We start from the raw sequence: 16162 nt of genomic DNA, 5'->3' as shown, positions 1-16162 counted from the left end.
AAGTTCGACAGCAGCCGCATCCTCTTCCAGGCAGCACTATATATATGCAGCTGAAAGCAGCGACTTAATGACATTTCATTGGCACTTCTTTCAGTGCAATTGTGCTGATTTGTTTACCTCTTAAAGTTGACTTGATTATGAACAATTGATCGTGAAGCGTTTCCTAAATGAGCAAGAACAACTCATCGATCTCACTAGTGATACGTCACTGAAAAGTAAATTTAAGGAATTGTCTTTGTCAGAGTTCTGGATACAAATTGGCAAGGAATTCTCAACTTTGAGCCAAAAAGCATTGAAGATCCTTATACCTTTCACAACAACTTATTTATGCGAGAAAGGCTTTTCTGCTTTGGCAGCTATGAAGTGAAAGTATTGTTCAAGACTAAATATTGCTAAAGAACTTAGAATGGCCATTTCTGATATTACACCACGTTTTGATAAACTTTGTTCTCAAAAGCAGGCCCATCCATCGCATTAGACTTTGGCATTTAAATGTTTGATTATTTTTACAGAGAAAAATAAATACTTGTTAGTTAAATATTGTTTCATTTCAATACATATTTTGGTTAATTGCAAGTGTTAAAACTAATTTTTATTATAGGCCTAATATTGTGATACTTTAATTATTTTGTGTCAAAATCTGTTAAATAGTATGTAGAAAACACAAAAACTGAATAAAACGTCAAACTTAGTATGACTTCTATTTTGATAAATAAAACCAGCAGGGGGGTGGGGGGATAACAGTGTTTTCTCTTGTCAGGTGTGGCTCAGAGGTAAAAAGTTTGAGAACCATTGCACTAATGCATGATGGAAAAAAAAAAAAATACATAACTTGCAGCACTCCCACTCTTTCTTATGTAGCCTACCAACTGCTTCTGATGCTTCTTTTTTTATCATTACATTTCCATCTGGAAATGTTAGCCAAAGTTTATCTCTGGTGATCTAAATGTGGGCAATTGCAGAAACTGATAAATAACTAATAAAGCAGACTATGACAACTCCTTTCTGGAGGTGAGTTGAAACTATGCTCATTTCAAGTATTGGTGTCATTTATCATTGATTTTATCAAATACACAGTATCTGAACAAAATAAGGACTTCCACATAATTTTTGCAACAGTTTATACAAAACACTAAGTCATATTAAAATAAGTAAACATTCAAGATTTTTTCTTTACCATAGTAATCCCTTCATTGATGACAACATCATGAATTTTTTTTTGATGGATGAACTGAGATGCCTGACGACCAGTTGCAAACGTGGTAGTTAACTGCAATCCTAAAGATGCCATTACTAATAATGATTCTGGGAAGAAAAAAATCCAAAAACAATCAAAATATGAACACGCTACACTGTATTTTTTTTATTTTACTTTTTTTTTTCAACTATATTATTGTAAAAAATATGAAATATCTTTTCATTTAAGTCCTTATAACTTTTGGCTTGTGAATTTTAGAGAATTTACAGGATATTTTTCATATTTAGAAATCTAAAACTTACCATACAAGTTATACTGTAAATGCAACTGATTTACAGCTTCATGAATTGTATATAAATCAGCCCATAAAAATAAAGCAAAATTTTAATTACTTCCATGTTTTACCACTGTGAGAATGATGTTACATATTTCACAGAAGTGTGCATTTGTATTTAATATGGATGGACTAAAATTTTGCTGCACAGTGAAAATCTTTGGTTGATGCTGCATCTGGTGTTAATTTCAATATACTGACAGTTAATGTTAAGTCAGATGGTCTGGCTGCTTACAATCACTTTTCATGCTTGTGTAGTCAATCAAACTAGTCTTTTGTCTGTGAATAATTTTATTTTCTATAGGATCTTATGGTCATTTGCAATAAAATGGTCTGCCAATTCCACCTTATCATATTTAAGAAAATTCTGTAGTTCTTATGTTCACTGCATCTAAATTTCTGCTGAAATGCCTGTTTGTTCATAATAAAAAGTCTTACAGGAACAAGACATCACATATACACCTGCTTGGGAGAGGGTATCAAATAAGTTCTGGAGATTTGGCTTCATGACAGGCTGAAATACAGTTAATTTTTGGGGACAGAATTCCTCAGCACATTTAATGTAGATTTAGTTCTATGTAAATCATGTTTTATTAGACAGTGGAAACTAATAATGGCTGAGGACTCTTCTTTCATTAACCACTGCTAATGAAAGAATAAAGCTTCTATAGCTCAGTTGGAGCCCTTTTGTTGAAAAGGCATAGGTTTGCATCCTGTCTATAACGCAACCTTTATCAGGGTTTATCAATCAAAAGGTGAGTTAAATGGTCTCATATGGAGGTGGAAGGTTTTCTCTCCTAAAAACTTAGCTTTTTCACCCAGCCCTGTAAACAAATACATATACAAACATAAATACTTATTATTATTGGACAAGGAAGGCAATAGGAAACCACCTTGTTCTATAACCACTATTCCCTAGTGAGATATCACTGTTACTTCAACCAACCAATCTTTGGATTGATGGACCCCAAAATAAATATATGAAAGAACTTCCTACAATATTCATATTTTAATATGTTCTCACTTAAGGATATTGTTAGTCCTCAAGGCAGAAGTTCTAATAACGTTTCCAGACAGTAGTTGTGGTGCTTTTGATGTAACATTGTGAATTGCTGGGTTTACAGTACACAATAAACCTAGTTTGTTGTGCAAGATCCCCACCCCATCCCAATTCCCCATGGGTGAAGAAAGCTTGACAAGTGAGACTGAAAATGCAAAGCTTGCTCAACATTATCCCCCCCCCCCCCCACATCCAATATGGAAGATACTGCCCTAACAGAATTTATTAAGGCATGTTAAAGTAAATGCACGATGACATATAACAAGAGACCACACAAATGATACAGATTTTCTCTCCATGATAGCGCACACACACATCCTTGTAGCAATTTCTTGCAAAAAATCTGTATACTCATTTACATTTCAGCACATCAAACTGTGTTTTGTTTTCAAAAATGACACTGAAAGGGTGACATTTTAACAAATGTCACCCTTTCATATAAGAGATTCATCAGAAAATTTTCCTTTCCTCTATTAAATCGTGAATGAAAGAAGTTAAACCTTTTAACATTTCATTCAAGGTTTAACATGAAATGTCATTCCCAGAGCCACTATTGGTTTATCAGACTAAATAAGATGACATTAATTTACCAACATGATCCCCTTTTGTATAAAATATATCAAATCATTTCATTTTAAATATTTCTTGTAAATCTTCTAGTGTTATAACTGTGCTATTTTTGTATAAATAACCATGTACAACAGAGAACAAAGTAATCGGCTTATAAAAAGAGATAGCCTGAAGCAACACACGTGAGTGGGATAGAGTAACATGCGAGTTTCTCCAAGAAGCACACCAGAGTATGGTATGGTGCTAGTTGTCAGGAAGAAGTAAGTGCCATGCACAGTGAAGAAGAAGCAGTGACGTAGGAAGAGAAACATAGGGCGCGCAATATAAAATCGGTTGCGCCGCCTAAAAAGCTCTCTTGGTCCTTTTCTTCAGCGGAGTGGTCAACGAAGTCAGGACGTGCGGAGTTCAGAAGGCCACATGGAAGTGTCCATGGGAGTTCGATAGTCAACCTGTAGCCAAGCAGAGCAGAGTTCCCAATCCAGCAAGGAACGCATCGGGGAACAGAATGCCATGCCAAGCTGAGGGCGGCGAACCTGAGCTGTCGCTTCCGTCGAAGGTGTGCCTTACCAGAGACCTGTGCTATTTCACGGAGATGACGTCTAATTAGAGTTTGGACGAGACAAAGGAAGTGTTACCTGCACGCACGTGTAGAAGGCCAAGTATTTCTTCAATCCTGGGTAAAGTAGACTTTTGCTATATTGTGTAACTGTACTGAGAGAATCAAGTGTAATATGTATGAAGAACTTTCAGATTTCTAGTCTAGTTAATGAAAGGACTTTAGCGTTCATACTCAGGAAATTAGAGAGACTTTAAGTTTTAAAAGGAAAAAATGTGTAGAAATACCTTATGTTATGTTAACCATGTCGAGTGTAAATCTCTTTTACAAAAGCTGTTTGCTGAGTGCATGTTTCCCTTGTGATTGAATTGATAACTTTAATTAATGTCTTAAATGCTGTGAGAAGTTCTGGTATTGATATTATAATATGCTAGACGTGTCTCTTAACCGTACATTACTGGTGATTGAAAATTAAATGTTCTTTGTTATGTTAAATCATTGACTTGCCTGATTTTCTTCCTATTGAACCGCTCATAAAAATAGAACCATTGCGGGAGGGGGGGGTTGAAAGAAGGGTTATGACTGCAAACAGAAGAATTTTTATCTGTTAGATGAATTTTAAAGTTAACGGATCTGCTTAAGGATAAATGTGTGGTGCGCTAAACTGAGTATTAATTTCATGATGTTGCATTGTTCAACTATCTAACACTTCGAGTGGCGCAGTATAATATAAATTTCTCGAAGTCTGTAAGGAAATTAACACCAGTACAGAACAAAGAAATTGGCACTACACTGTGGTTGTTCCTTAATGTTCGGAACCCGTGCACTAAATTTTCTTTATTCTTCCCCATTTAGAATTGATTCACGGCCAAGACTAAACTATGAGACTGCATTGGAATTAATATAATCTGAATTTGTTGAAATATTCTGAATTTGTTGAACTTAAGAATGATGAGAAATAGCATGTTAGAAAACATCAGAAATATAAGACTCGCATAAGAGAAAACTAAATGAAATCACAAAGGGAACAACAGTGATTTTACAATGCCGCAGTTGGCAGGATTTGATTCACAAGTCTAAAGCAATAAATTAACTGAATCAAAGTGAGCAGGTAGTAGGACAAATCAGGCAAGATAAAGATATTAAGTAATTTTGAGATTTAAAATTTTTTTTGTGTGAAAGTAAATTTGTAACTGATATACCACTATGGCTCTGTCATCCAAGATGGGAATGGATGATAGCGAATTCTTCTGAACGGTGAATTCGCAACAGGTTTTCCTGCAATTTTCAGGGGAAGAGTCCAATGATGTATTGTCATTCTTTTCCTATGTCAAAGGACTCACGAAATTAGCCAATTGGACAGACTTTTAATTGCTAATTCTACTCCGAAGCAAATTGACAGCCAAAGCTAACAGTTTTCTTTATTCTTCCCCAATTCTCAAAGAAACATTAGATTACACTAAGTTTCAGGAGGTATTAATCTCACAATTTTCTAAGTTGAGGGGTATTGAACCCAATCTTTGGAAACTACAAAGGGGCTCTCAGAAAGACAAAGAGAGTGTGACTGAATTTTATAACCGTGTGTTGACTAGCTAACAGTCTGAGTGTCTCCAATGAGGATAAACCTCATTTGGATTGGGCAGTATTCCAACAGTTTCGACAGAGATTAAGATCAGAGCTAAGAAGAAGAAGATTACAACATTAGAGTGTTCATATAAGAAGAATACAACATTAGAGTGTTCATATAAGAAGAATACAACATTAGAGTGTTACAAGGCAGTTAAAGAAAGAGAACAGATGATCGGAGACATTTGTCCCTCATCTAGCATGAACTACATGAATATCATCGAAGAGACTGGTAATCCCACAGACATTGTTAAACCAGGGAAAGAATGCAAGAAGGAGAAAGGAGCAAGTAAAAACCAATGGAGTTCTGAAGGAGAGAGAACAGTAAACTTTAATCATGAGTTGTCTTTATAATCAGGTATCCGATTATAAAGACAACTCCACCAAACCAAAGAGAATGATTGACATGGAGGAGGTGCAATCCTTAATTAACCGAGAGGTGAAGCGATTCAACAACCAGTAACAGATCGTCTGGATGCTGTGATACAACAGCTGGCGACCATAACTGCCAAATTCTCGGAAATTCATATCCCTCCAGCAGAGAAAATAAATGAGACAATTAGACAGGAAGTTGAGAGACGAAATCAGCCCATACTAAATTGCCTTGAAGAAGTAATGCAAAAGTTAGAGATTGTAAATAAACAACTAGCCTATACCTCTCAAGCACAACCTCAAAGAAATTATGTTCTATCAGACAGTAGGGAACCACCTAAGTGTTTCAAATGCAATAAAGTTGGGCATATTGCCTGTAATTGCCTTTCCAATAGGAGACCCTACTGTGACAATAACAGGGAATCTAAATACGGGCATTTTCCACATAAAGGCAGCAGAAGAAATAAAGGCTCCTCCAATTTGAATAAATCGAGAATGATAATTAGAGGAAATATTCAAAGTTTCCCTTATGACCTTCTCATAGATACTGGATGCTTCTATCATCAATGAGGAGTATTTCCAAGCTATAAGACCTAGAATCTGGAGAGGCATTACTTAGTTGAGGAGACCTGTCAAATTATCAACTCTGATTCAATCTGTATTGCCTATGAGAAAATTAGGGCAAAGATTTATCTACCAGAGTTTGGATTGTGCACCTGGCAAGAGCAATAGTTATTTCCTCATCATCCAGCTCAAGCTCACAAATTATTCTGGGAACTGACTTTCTGGAGAAATATCGGTTTTCTTGTGATTTCTCCAGAGATGAGATATCCCTAATGGACAGGAAAAGATATGCCAGGAATAATAAAGTGTCTGCATACAATAGAAGAAAACATATAACAGAGAAATCTCACAACTCAAGCAATGTAGAACCAACTAGTGAGGAATTGCGTATTAATACTATTGATCAAGCTGAGTCCCAAGGCAATCCCAACCCATAAGTAAATAGTCAGCCAGAGACTCACAACATCACGAATGAGAATTTAGACCAAGAGCCATGTAATTCAGTATTAGAAGTAGTAGACGAAGGTCAAAACACAATCGAAGTAAATTATATTGAGGTGATTAGTGCATCTAAGGAGTCATTTAAAGGAGCAAGATGAAACTCCCTCTCTCAATATCAAATTCTTCAAGATCAAATATGTAAATTCGAACACAATCAGAAGAAACATCAGCAAGGGGTACCGCATCCAGGCGAAGACATGGGTTAACGGAAATACAGACAGCCTGGAGAAGGTAGACAAAACCCCCCCAGAAATAGCATGGAAATGACCTAAAAAAAAAAATTGAAGGAAGAATACGCCTTTATTAAATCCTGAATGAAAGAAGATTAAACCTTTTAACGTTTCATTCAGGGTTTAACATGAAATGTCATTCCCAGAGCCAGTATTGGTTTATCAGACTAGATAAGATGACATTAACTTAGCAACATGATCCCCTTTTGTATAAAATATATCAAATCATTTAGTTGTAAATATTTCTTGTAAATCTTCTAGTGTTATAACTGCTATTTTTGTATAAATAACCATGTACAAGAGAGAACGAAGTAATCGGCTTATAAAAAGAGATAGCCTGAAGCAACACACTAAGATGACATTAACTTAGCAACATGATCCCCTTTTGTATAAAATATATCAAATCATTTAGTTGTAAATATTTCTTGTAAATCTTCTAGTGTTATAACTGCTATTTTTGTATAAATAACCATGTACAAGAGAGAACGAAGTAATCGGCTTATAAAAAGAGATAGCCTGAAGCAACACACGTGAACAGGGCAGAGTAACACATGAGTTTCTCCAGAAGCACACCAGAGTACGGTATGGCGCTAGTTGTCAGAGAGAAGTAAGTGCCATGCGCAGTGAAGGAGAAGCAGTGACGTAGGAAGAGAAACATAGGGCGTGCAATATAAAATCGGTTGCGGCACCTAAAAAGCTCTCTTGGTCCTTTTTTTCAGCAGAGTGGTCAACGAAGTCAGGAAGGCCACGTGGAAGTGTCCATGGGAGTTCGATAGTCAACCTGTAGCCAAGCAGAGCAGAGTTCCCGATCCAGCAAGGAACACATCGGGGTACAGAATGCCATGCCAAGCTGAGCTGTCGCTTCCGTCAAAGATGTGCCTTACCAGAGACCTGTGCTATTTCGCAGAGATGACGTCTAATTAGAGTTTGGACGAGACAAAGGAAGTGCTACTTGGATGCACAAGTGCAATATGTATGAAGAACTTTCAGATTTCTAGTCTAGTTAATGAAAGGACTTTAGTGTTCATACTCAGGAAATTAGAGAGACTAAGTTTTAAAAGGAAGAAATGTGTAGAAATACCTTATATTATGTTAACCATGTCGAGTGTAAATCTCTTTTACAAAAGCTGTTTGCTGAGTGCATGTTTGCCTTGTGATTGAATTGATAACTTTAATTAATGTCTTAAATGCTGTAAGAGAATTAACGTAGTTAGCTGAGTACTCTAGAGTTCTGGTATTGATATTATAATATGCTAGAAGTGTCTCTTAACTGTACATTACTGGTGATTGAAAATTTTAAATGTTCTTTATTATGTTAAATCATAGACTTGCCTGATTTTCTTCCTATTGAACCGCTCATAAAAATAGAACCATTGCTGGGGGGGGGGGGTTGAAAGAAGGGCTATGACTGCAAACAAAAGAATTTTTATCTGTTAGATGAATTTTAAAGTTAACGGATCTGCTTAAGGATAAATGTGTGGTGCGCTAAACTGAATATTAATTTCATGATGTTGCATTGTTCAACTATCTACTATTCAATTATTTATTGTTCAACTCAGTGACCTCAAAAAAGGTGTCATTGTGAGCTGTCACATTGGTGGCATGTCCACAAATGCCACTGCCGTGCAACTGGAGTATACAAAATCAACAGTTGGCAATGCGATCAACAAATGGAGACATTTTGTCATCACTAATACAGGAAAACACCCAGGGCAGCCACCGAAAATGATTGACATGGACAAGAGGATGTAAAAACAGGCTACAATTGGCACAGACCATCCGTGATGAGTTCCAGAGTGCCAGTAACACCATCGTGAGCACTAATACCGTATGAAAAGAAATCCCTTTACTGGATTTCCATGGAAGAGCAGCAGCACAGATGCCAAACATCACAACAATGAACAAGATGGCTCATCTCACCTGATGCAAAGAGCATGTGAACTGTACAAATGACCAGTGGAAAACAGTACTCTGGGGCGATGAATCAAGGTTCACCTGTTTCCAGTCTGATGGTAGGGTGTGGGTGTGGTAGCAGCATGATGAATGCTTGTTATCACAGTGTGTGCTGTACCCACAATAAAGTTTGATGGTGGAGGAGTAATAGTGTGTCATGCATTCAGCTGGTTTGGAGTGTGACCACTGGTCGCTGTCAGTGGTTCCTTGAAGGCAGCTCAGTACCTTGATATTCTGGATAATCAGGTGCTACCTACACTGTAAACATTTTATGGAATGGGCCCGTATCACTATCAAGATGACAACAATGCCCCACATCACAAAACCACAGCTGTTATGGAATGGTAAGAAGAGATGGGTGTTAAATGACTGCCCTGGCCCACACAGAGTCCTGACCTCAATCCAACCAAACACCTGTGGGACAAATCTGTTGCTGAACTCAGTGCTGCTTTGATGGAGGAATGGAAACAAATTTCACCTGATGCCTGCTACACATTGGAGGAAAACTTCCCTCAAAGAGTGCAGGAGGTTATTAAAGCCAAAGGTGGACATACCTGATATTAGGATTCACCTGCTGGTATCAATTTTAAATTCCTAAAGTGCCCGTACAATTATTGGTAGATAGTGTATATACTGCTTTACTGCTCAAAGGGTTAATGCCACTCTCCTTCATAATGAGATCCATACAGATGGAAAATAACAGTGGATATATTATGCATCCTTACCTTATCTGATTTTCTTTGTGTGTGTGTGTTTGTTTGTTACTGTCTTCTTTTCATAGACTGCTCTTCCTGAGCCCATCTCAGATGAGTCTTTGACTCCATGAGGTCTTGAAGTAATAATAATATTATTTCTCTAGACAAGTTGACACACACACACACACACACACACACACACACACACACACACACACACACACACACACACACACTTAGCCAAGTAGCCCAATGTTTGGTTCAGATTCTGCTACTCAGTTTTAAGCTCTGGTGTTGTTAGACTACTTTCCTCTTCTTACATATTTTTATATTTGATGCAACAGATGACATCCAAGAGTTGTTTGACGTTTATTAAAAAAAATTTCATTTAATATTTTCCTTTTCAGTATAACACTCATTTTATCTTGCTCAAAACTAAACAGTGATCATTTACTATTTCAAATACCCTTTATATTCTCAATCCCAAACCAACATGAAGATATCTCTATTAACAATAACATAAGGCTTTCTTGCTATGAGTTCTCTCCATTTTATTTATATCTTTATGCTGGAAATGGTATTGATAATGGATAGTCCACGTTCCAAATAAATTCTGCAGGTGGCTGCAATTACAGCAAGAATTAAAGCACCATAAGTACAGTAGTGTGTTAATCATGTGTTTCTCCAGTCAGTTTGCCAGTTTGGCAAGATGAAAAAAAAAAAAAAGTGATTCTAAGAAGGGGAAACTCTATCACTTATTTAAAACCCTGTAAAAGTCTCTATTACGAGAGTGGTCTGAAAAGTTCTCAACCATGGATGGCCACACTATTAGCAAGTTTTTTTTCCCCTAAGTTGGTACATCTGTCATAAGCATCCATGTGAAATTGCAAGTCATTCTATCAAGTAGCTTGTTTTACACAGCTGTCTGAAGCAAAAGTGTTGTCTGTATCCATTGAAATGAATAAAATTGAGTATTGTGGAGTTATAAAATTCTTTCTAAAAGAAAGTTTAACGCCAAAAGAAATTCATTCGAAGTTCATTAAAGTTTATGGGCACTCCTCTATTTCGTTTTCGACAATTAAGAAATGGGCTGCCGAGTTTAAACATGGCCGTATCAACCTTGAAGATGATCCACGTGGAGAATGTTCAAAAAGTGTAACAACACCAGAAATTATTGATCAAGTGCACGATATGGTATTGGATGATTGGCGAGTCAAAGTGCGTTAAATTGATGAGAATATAGGCATTTCAAAAGAACTTGTAAGATATATTTTGCATCAAGAATTGCAAATGAAAAAGCTTTGCACAAGATGAGTGCCGTGCTTGCTCACAGAAGATCAAAAACACACTCATGTGAAAATCTCTGAACAGTTCTTGGAGCATTTTAACAAGAATAAAATTGATTTTTATGCATTGATTTATTACTATGGATGAGACGAATTCATCATTACACACCACAATGCAAATAACAGTCCAAACAGTGGACAGAAGCTGGTTGTTTAGTGCCAAAGAAGACAAAGGCAGTTCCATCAGCAGGAAAGGTCATGACATCAGTGTTTTGGGATGCTAAAGGGGTTTTGTTTATTAATTATCTTGAAAAGGGTAAAACAATAACTGGGGAATATTATTCCGATCTTTTAACCAGACTAGATAAAAAAAATTTGTGAGAAAAGACCCAGTTTACAGAAGAAGAAAATCATCTTCCATCAGGACAATGCACCTGCCCACAAAGGTGTTTTGATAATGGGAAAATTAAGGGATCTGCACTACGAATTGTTGGAACAGTCACCCTATTCCCCAGATTTGGCTCCCTTCTGACTTCTATCTCTTCCCAAAATTAAAGCCCTTCCTTGCTGGTCAGTGTTTTTCTTCAAATCAAGAGTGATTACAGCTATAGAGGGGTATTTTGCAGATCTTACTGAGAACCACTAAAGGGACGGAATAATGGCACTGGAGCATTGCTGGAATGAATGTATTAGTCTTAAGGGAGGTTATGTTGAAAAATAAAAATAATTTTGAAATTATGAATTCGTTTTTTCATTGTTAGGTTGAGAACTTTTCAGACCACCCTCATACACTTCTTATGCCCTAAATAAGATTCAAAACCAATCTTTTCATCCAGTACATACCATTATTAGCTATGCCTTTATCTCTTAAATTTCATACATTCTGCATGTTTGGAATCATTTCCTACTCTGCTGTTCAGTTCTTCAGAAACAACAATTAGGTTTTTCTTTTTCTTTGTTAACTTAACTCTTCTAAAGAATTCCAATCCATTATTAAGTATCTACATGGATAGTGAATTAACAATGTTGGCAATTTGAAATTTAACTAGTTACAATTTAACATGGTCATACAGCAAAAAATAAGTAATATATTTTACTTATATGTTCATCCATACCACATTACATGCAAAAAAAAAGAACAAAGGGAAAGTAGTAAATAGATAAAGGAATATAATATAATATAATGTATTTCATGTAACTTAAATTTCATATTCAAAATTACAAGATCTTACCTTGTTTTACTTTTAGATGTAATTTCATTATAAGTATAATACACAATAGGGTGAAAATTATACCAAGAAGATTTACATCCTATAAGAGAACAATGTTTGAAGAATCTTTTTTTGCATATACTGATAATGAATAATGTTGGTAAAAAATTATGATAAATATAAAGCATTTTATGTATTCATTCTTATAGAACATTTGGGAACAAATTAGATTCAAATAAAATTCCAGAAAACAAAGGTAAAACAATAAAATTAGATATTGAACATACTGTTTTATTATTTAAACAGCAATGTCAACAATGAAAGAACTATTAACTTAATGCAAAAAATAGATTAAATATTCTGTACATTTCTTAATCAAGATATGTACTTTTGATGAACAGAATCATTCTTTTACACACGCACGCACACACAGTGCTTGTTTAATGTAAAACCAATAAGTGGCAATACTCATTCTTTGTTAACAAGAAAAACTGAAAATTTAAAGGATATGAAAAGAAAATTAAAAAATTATTTACAGATATTTTGATTTCATAATGTGATAATTTTTCTGCAATAAGAACAATTCTTTCCCTCTACCATTCCTTCCAGAGGACTGCTTTTTCTAGGCTCACGTCTTAGCAAATGTCCGAAATATTTGGCCTTTATTCTTTTGAATATTTTAAGAAGACTTCTTTTTTCTCCCATCATTTGTGGAACTTTTGCATTCGTCTGCTTCTGAGTCCATGATACCTTCATAATTCTTCTTAAAATCCTCATCTCAAAAACTTTAATTTTTATCTTCTCCTTCTTTTAATACTGTCCATGTCTCAGCCTCATACAATAGTACTGGCCACATATAGCATTTTGTCAACTTTATCCTCATTTTTATGCTCAGATCTCTAGATGTCAGATTTTTCATTGTACTGAATTTCTCTGCTATTTCAATTCTTCTTTTTATTTCTCTTGTGCTTCCATCTTCTGTAATTAAGGTGCTGAGACATGTAAATTTGTCTACTTGCTGAAAAGGTATGTCATCTATTTTGATATCAATTTTAGGTGTTGTCTTTTTCTTATCAGGTCTACTGGACTCATCCAACTGTAAATTCTTCTTGGATGGCATTTGAACATTGGTTTTCTTGGGATTAAAAAGCAAGCCATATTCCTCACTCATAACTCTTACATTGTTGATTACATTTTCTAGATCTTCTTTTATTTTCTGCCAAGAGAACTGTATTGTCAGCATATCTCAGTTTGTGTATGTTAATTCCTTCCTCCTACCGATACTCTGGGGTTGCTTAAGGGTCAAAGCTGTATAACTGAGAGGAGACCTCCACATAGCCTTTAAAGGAATACGGAGAACCGACCAGTGCTTCTGACCTATGTCCAATCCTCACCTTCTCGTGGTGCACCCTGTTGGGTATCTACTTGGATACCGAACAAACGAGGATGGGCTGGCAATTTGGGATTTAGCCAACCAAATTGTATTCTTATTGGTTAAACCAAAATAAAAAATGATGGTACAACATAACAAAATTTCATGCCGGCTGGGGCGTCGCCCGGTTAAACAAGGCCCCCGTTGTCTTCAGAGTTACAGATCGATACTATCAACATAAGAAGCCTGAATGGCAAAGAAATGGAGCTAGCTGAAGAATTAGATAAGTACCAGATCGACATAATAGAGGTGACTGAAACAAAAAAGACCAAAACTGGTGGGATCTTTCTGAGCAATAAATACAAAATGTTATATTCAGGAAATGACAATCAAGGAAAAGAAGGAGTAGCCATAGTATTCAACACAAAATATGAGGCTAATCTTCTTGAATGGCAGGCAGTCTCAAGTAGAGTAATGTGAGCAAATATGAGAATGGGGAACTGGACAATGAGACTTATTTGTGCCTATGGTCCCACAGAAGGTTCTACTAAAGTAGAAGTGGAGGAATTTTTTGAGACTTTAGAAAAAGCAACTGACAAAATGAAAAAGGAAAAGTTGGTCCTTGTTGGGGATCTAAGTAAGAAATGATTGTGAGGCATACAAAAATATTTTGGGAATATTAGGCGAAAAGAGCAAAACTAATAATAATCGCAAATATCTGTTGGATTTCTGCTCAGGACATGGACTGGTTATTACTAACACCATGTTCCAACATAAAAATGTGCACAAATTCACATGGAGAGAAGAGGCTAGGAATAAGAAAAGTCTTATTGACTACGTTATTGTTGATAGTGATGTTTTCTCCGTGGTGCAGAACACCAGAGTGTACAGAGGATTTGAAATCGGAAGTGATCACTATTTAGTCTTGAGCAGAATAAAATTGAATTTTCATATTCAAAAGAATAACATGTAAGAAAGTTTTAAAGCAAATAAAAGTTGAGCAGCTCTCAGATGTGAACTGTAGACTAAATTACACAAAGATTATTGAAGAAAAAATGAAAGAGTTTTGAGAACAGGAATCAAATCTTGGAGATTCAGTGGCAAACTCTGAAGAAAACATTGATTGATTCTGCCAGAGAGGCATGTGGTGAGGTTGTCTGCAAGGATAAAAAAATCCAAACTCCCTGGTGGACACAGGAAGTTAAAGAGGTAGTGAAGGAAAAGAAGAAAGCATATCAAAAGTTCCTGGCAAATAAGTCAGCTTGTGCTCTTAGAGAATACAGAGACAAATGCAAGAATGCTAAACACTGTGTAAAACTAGCCAAACAAAAGTCGTGGGAGGACTTTGGCAATAATATAGAAAATAATTATCAAGAAGGTGGCAATATATTCTGGAGATTGTTGAAAAAGCTTTGGAATGGAGGAAAGAGTGTTGTAAAAGGAGTCAGAGATGATAAAGGTGACATGAAAACGGGAGAAAAAGATAGCCTTGAAGTATGAAGTAATTACTTTAAAAAACTGCTAAATGAAACAAGCAGTGATGACAGCACAGTGGTAAAAAAACACTGACCAGGCATGCAGTCAAGAATGCATATCCATACTTGAAGTAGAAAAAGCCATCAAAGGCATGAAATGTGGAAAGGCAGCAGGAGTATATGATATTCGACCAGAAATGCTGAAGTATGGTGGTATAAGAGTCTTACAGTGGCTGCACTGCATAGTTCAGAAAGCCTGGACAGAGGGACGAATTTCCGATGATTGGAGTAGAGCTCTCATAGTACCCATATATAAAAAGGGAAATAAAACTGAATGTGAGAATTACAGAGGTATTTCCCTACTGAGTGTTCCGGGCAAGATCTATGCAAGTATACTTGAGAAATGGTTGAGAAGAATTGTGGAAGAAAAGCTTGGTGAAGAACAAGCTGGATTCAGGCCAAATAGAGATTGTCAGGATCAGATCTTCACTTTACGACAAATAGTCGAGAAAGCATGGGAATATAACAAAGATCTGTATTTAAGTTTTGTAGATTTGGAAAAGGCATATGACAAGGTGCCAAGAGAGAAGCTATTCAATACACTGCAGTTATATGGTGTCAATGGGGCATTATATCAAGCAATACTTAGTCTTTATTTGAGTTGTAAGTCAGCAGTTAGAATTGAAGGAAGTACAGAAAGATGGTTTAATGTTAAATCTGGTGTGAGACAAGGATGTACATTATCCCCTCTGTTATTCATTATCTATATGGATCACATTATGAAGGAAAGCGGTATTAAACATGATATCAAAATTGGAGATGTTAATGTCAGCTCTTTGCTTTATGCAGACGATGTTATACTTCTAAATAAATCCGCTACAAGTCTGCAAGATTCCCTGACTAAATTGAATAACTGTTGTAATAGATATGGCATGAAGGTCAGCAATAAAAAGACAAACACAATGAAAATAGGCAGAATCATTGAAAATGTCAACTGTGTTGTGAATGGAGAACCTGTGGAACAAGTAAAACATTTCAGCTACTTAGGCACGATTTTTACTGAAGATGGTAAATTAAATATAGAAATAGACAATAGAATCAGCAAAGCTGGTATGGTGAGAAGTCAATTGAATAAATTCATATGGAATAAGAGAGAAAT

General features: G+C 35.9%; 1 protein-coding gene across 3 annotated transcripts in view; it reads right to left on the bottom strand.

Annotated features, from left to right (window-relative positions):
• The window catches only part of PIG-H (Phosphatidylinositol glycan anchor biosynthesis class H), a 65097-nt gene that overhangs the window by 38220 nt on the left and 10715 nt on the right, over window positions 1-16162 (bottom strand). For all 3 annotated transcript variants that reach the window (XM_090395795.1, XM_090395797.1, XM_090395796.1), the window contains exons 2-3: window positions 12178-12256; window positions 1178-1305 (exon numbers count right to left, since the gene is read on the bottom strand). In XM_090395795.1, coding sequence (XP_090251921.1) covers window positions 1178-1305; window positions 12178-12256 — 207 coding nt within the window. The remainder of the gene's footprint in view (window positions 1-1177; window positions 1306-12177; window positions 12257-16162) is intronic.

This window comes from Typopeltis vanoorti, chromosome 7, assembly GCF_054136105.1.
Source record: "Typopeltis vanoorti isolate ZY-2024b chromosome 7, IOZ_Tvanoo_1.0, whole genome shotgun sequence".
NCBI lineage: Eukaryota > Metazoa > Arthropoda > Arachnida > Uropygi > Thelyphonidae > Typopeltis > Typopeltis vanoorti.
The sequence above is the reverse complement of the archived record's forward strand: the minus strand, read 5'-3'. Positions and strand labels throughout refer to the sequence as shown.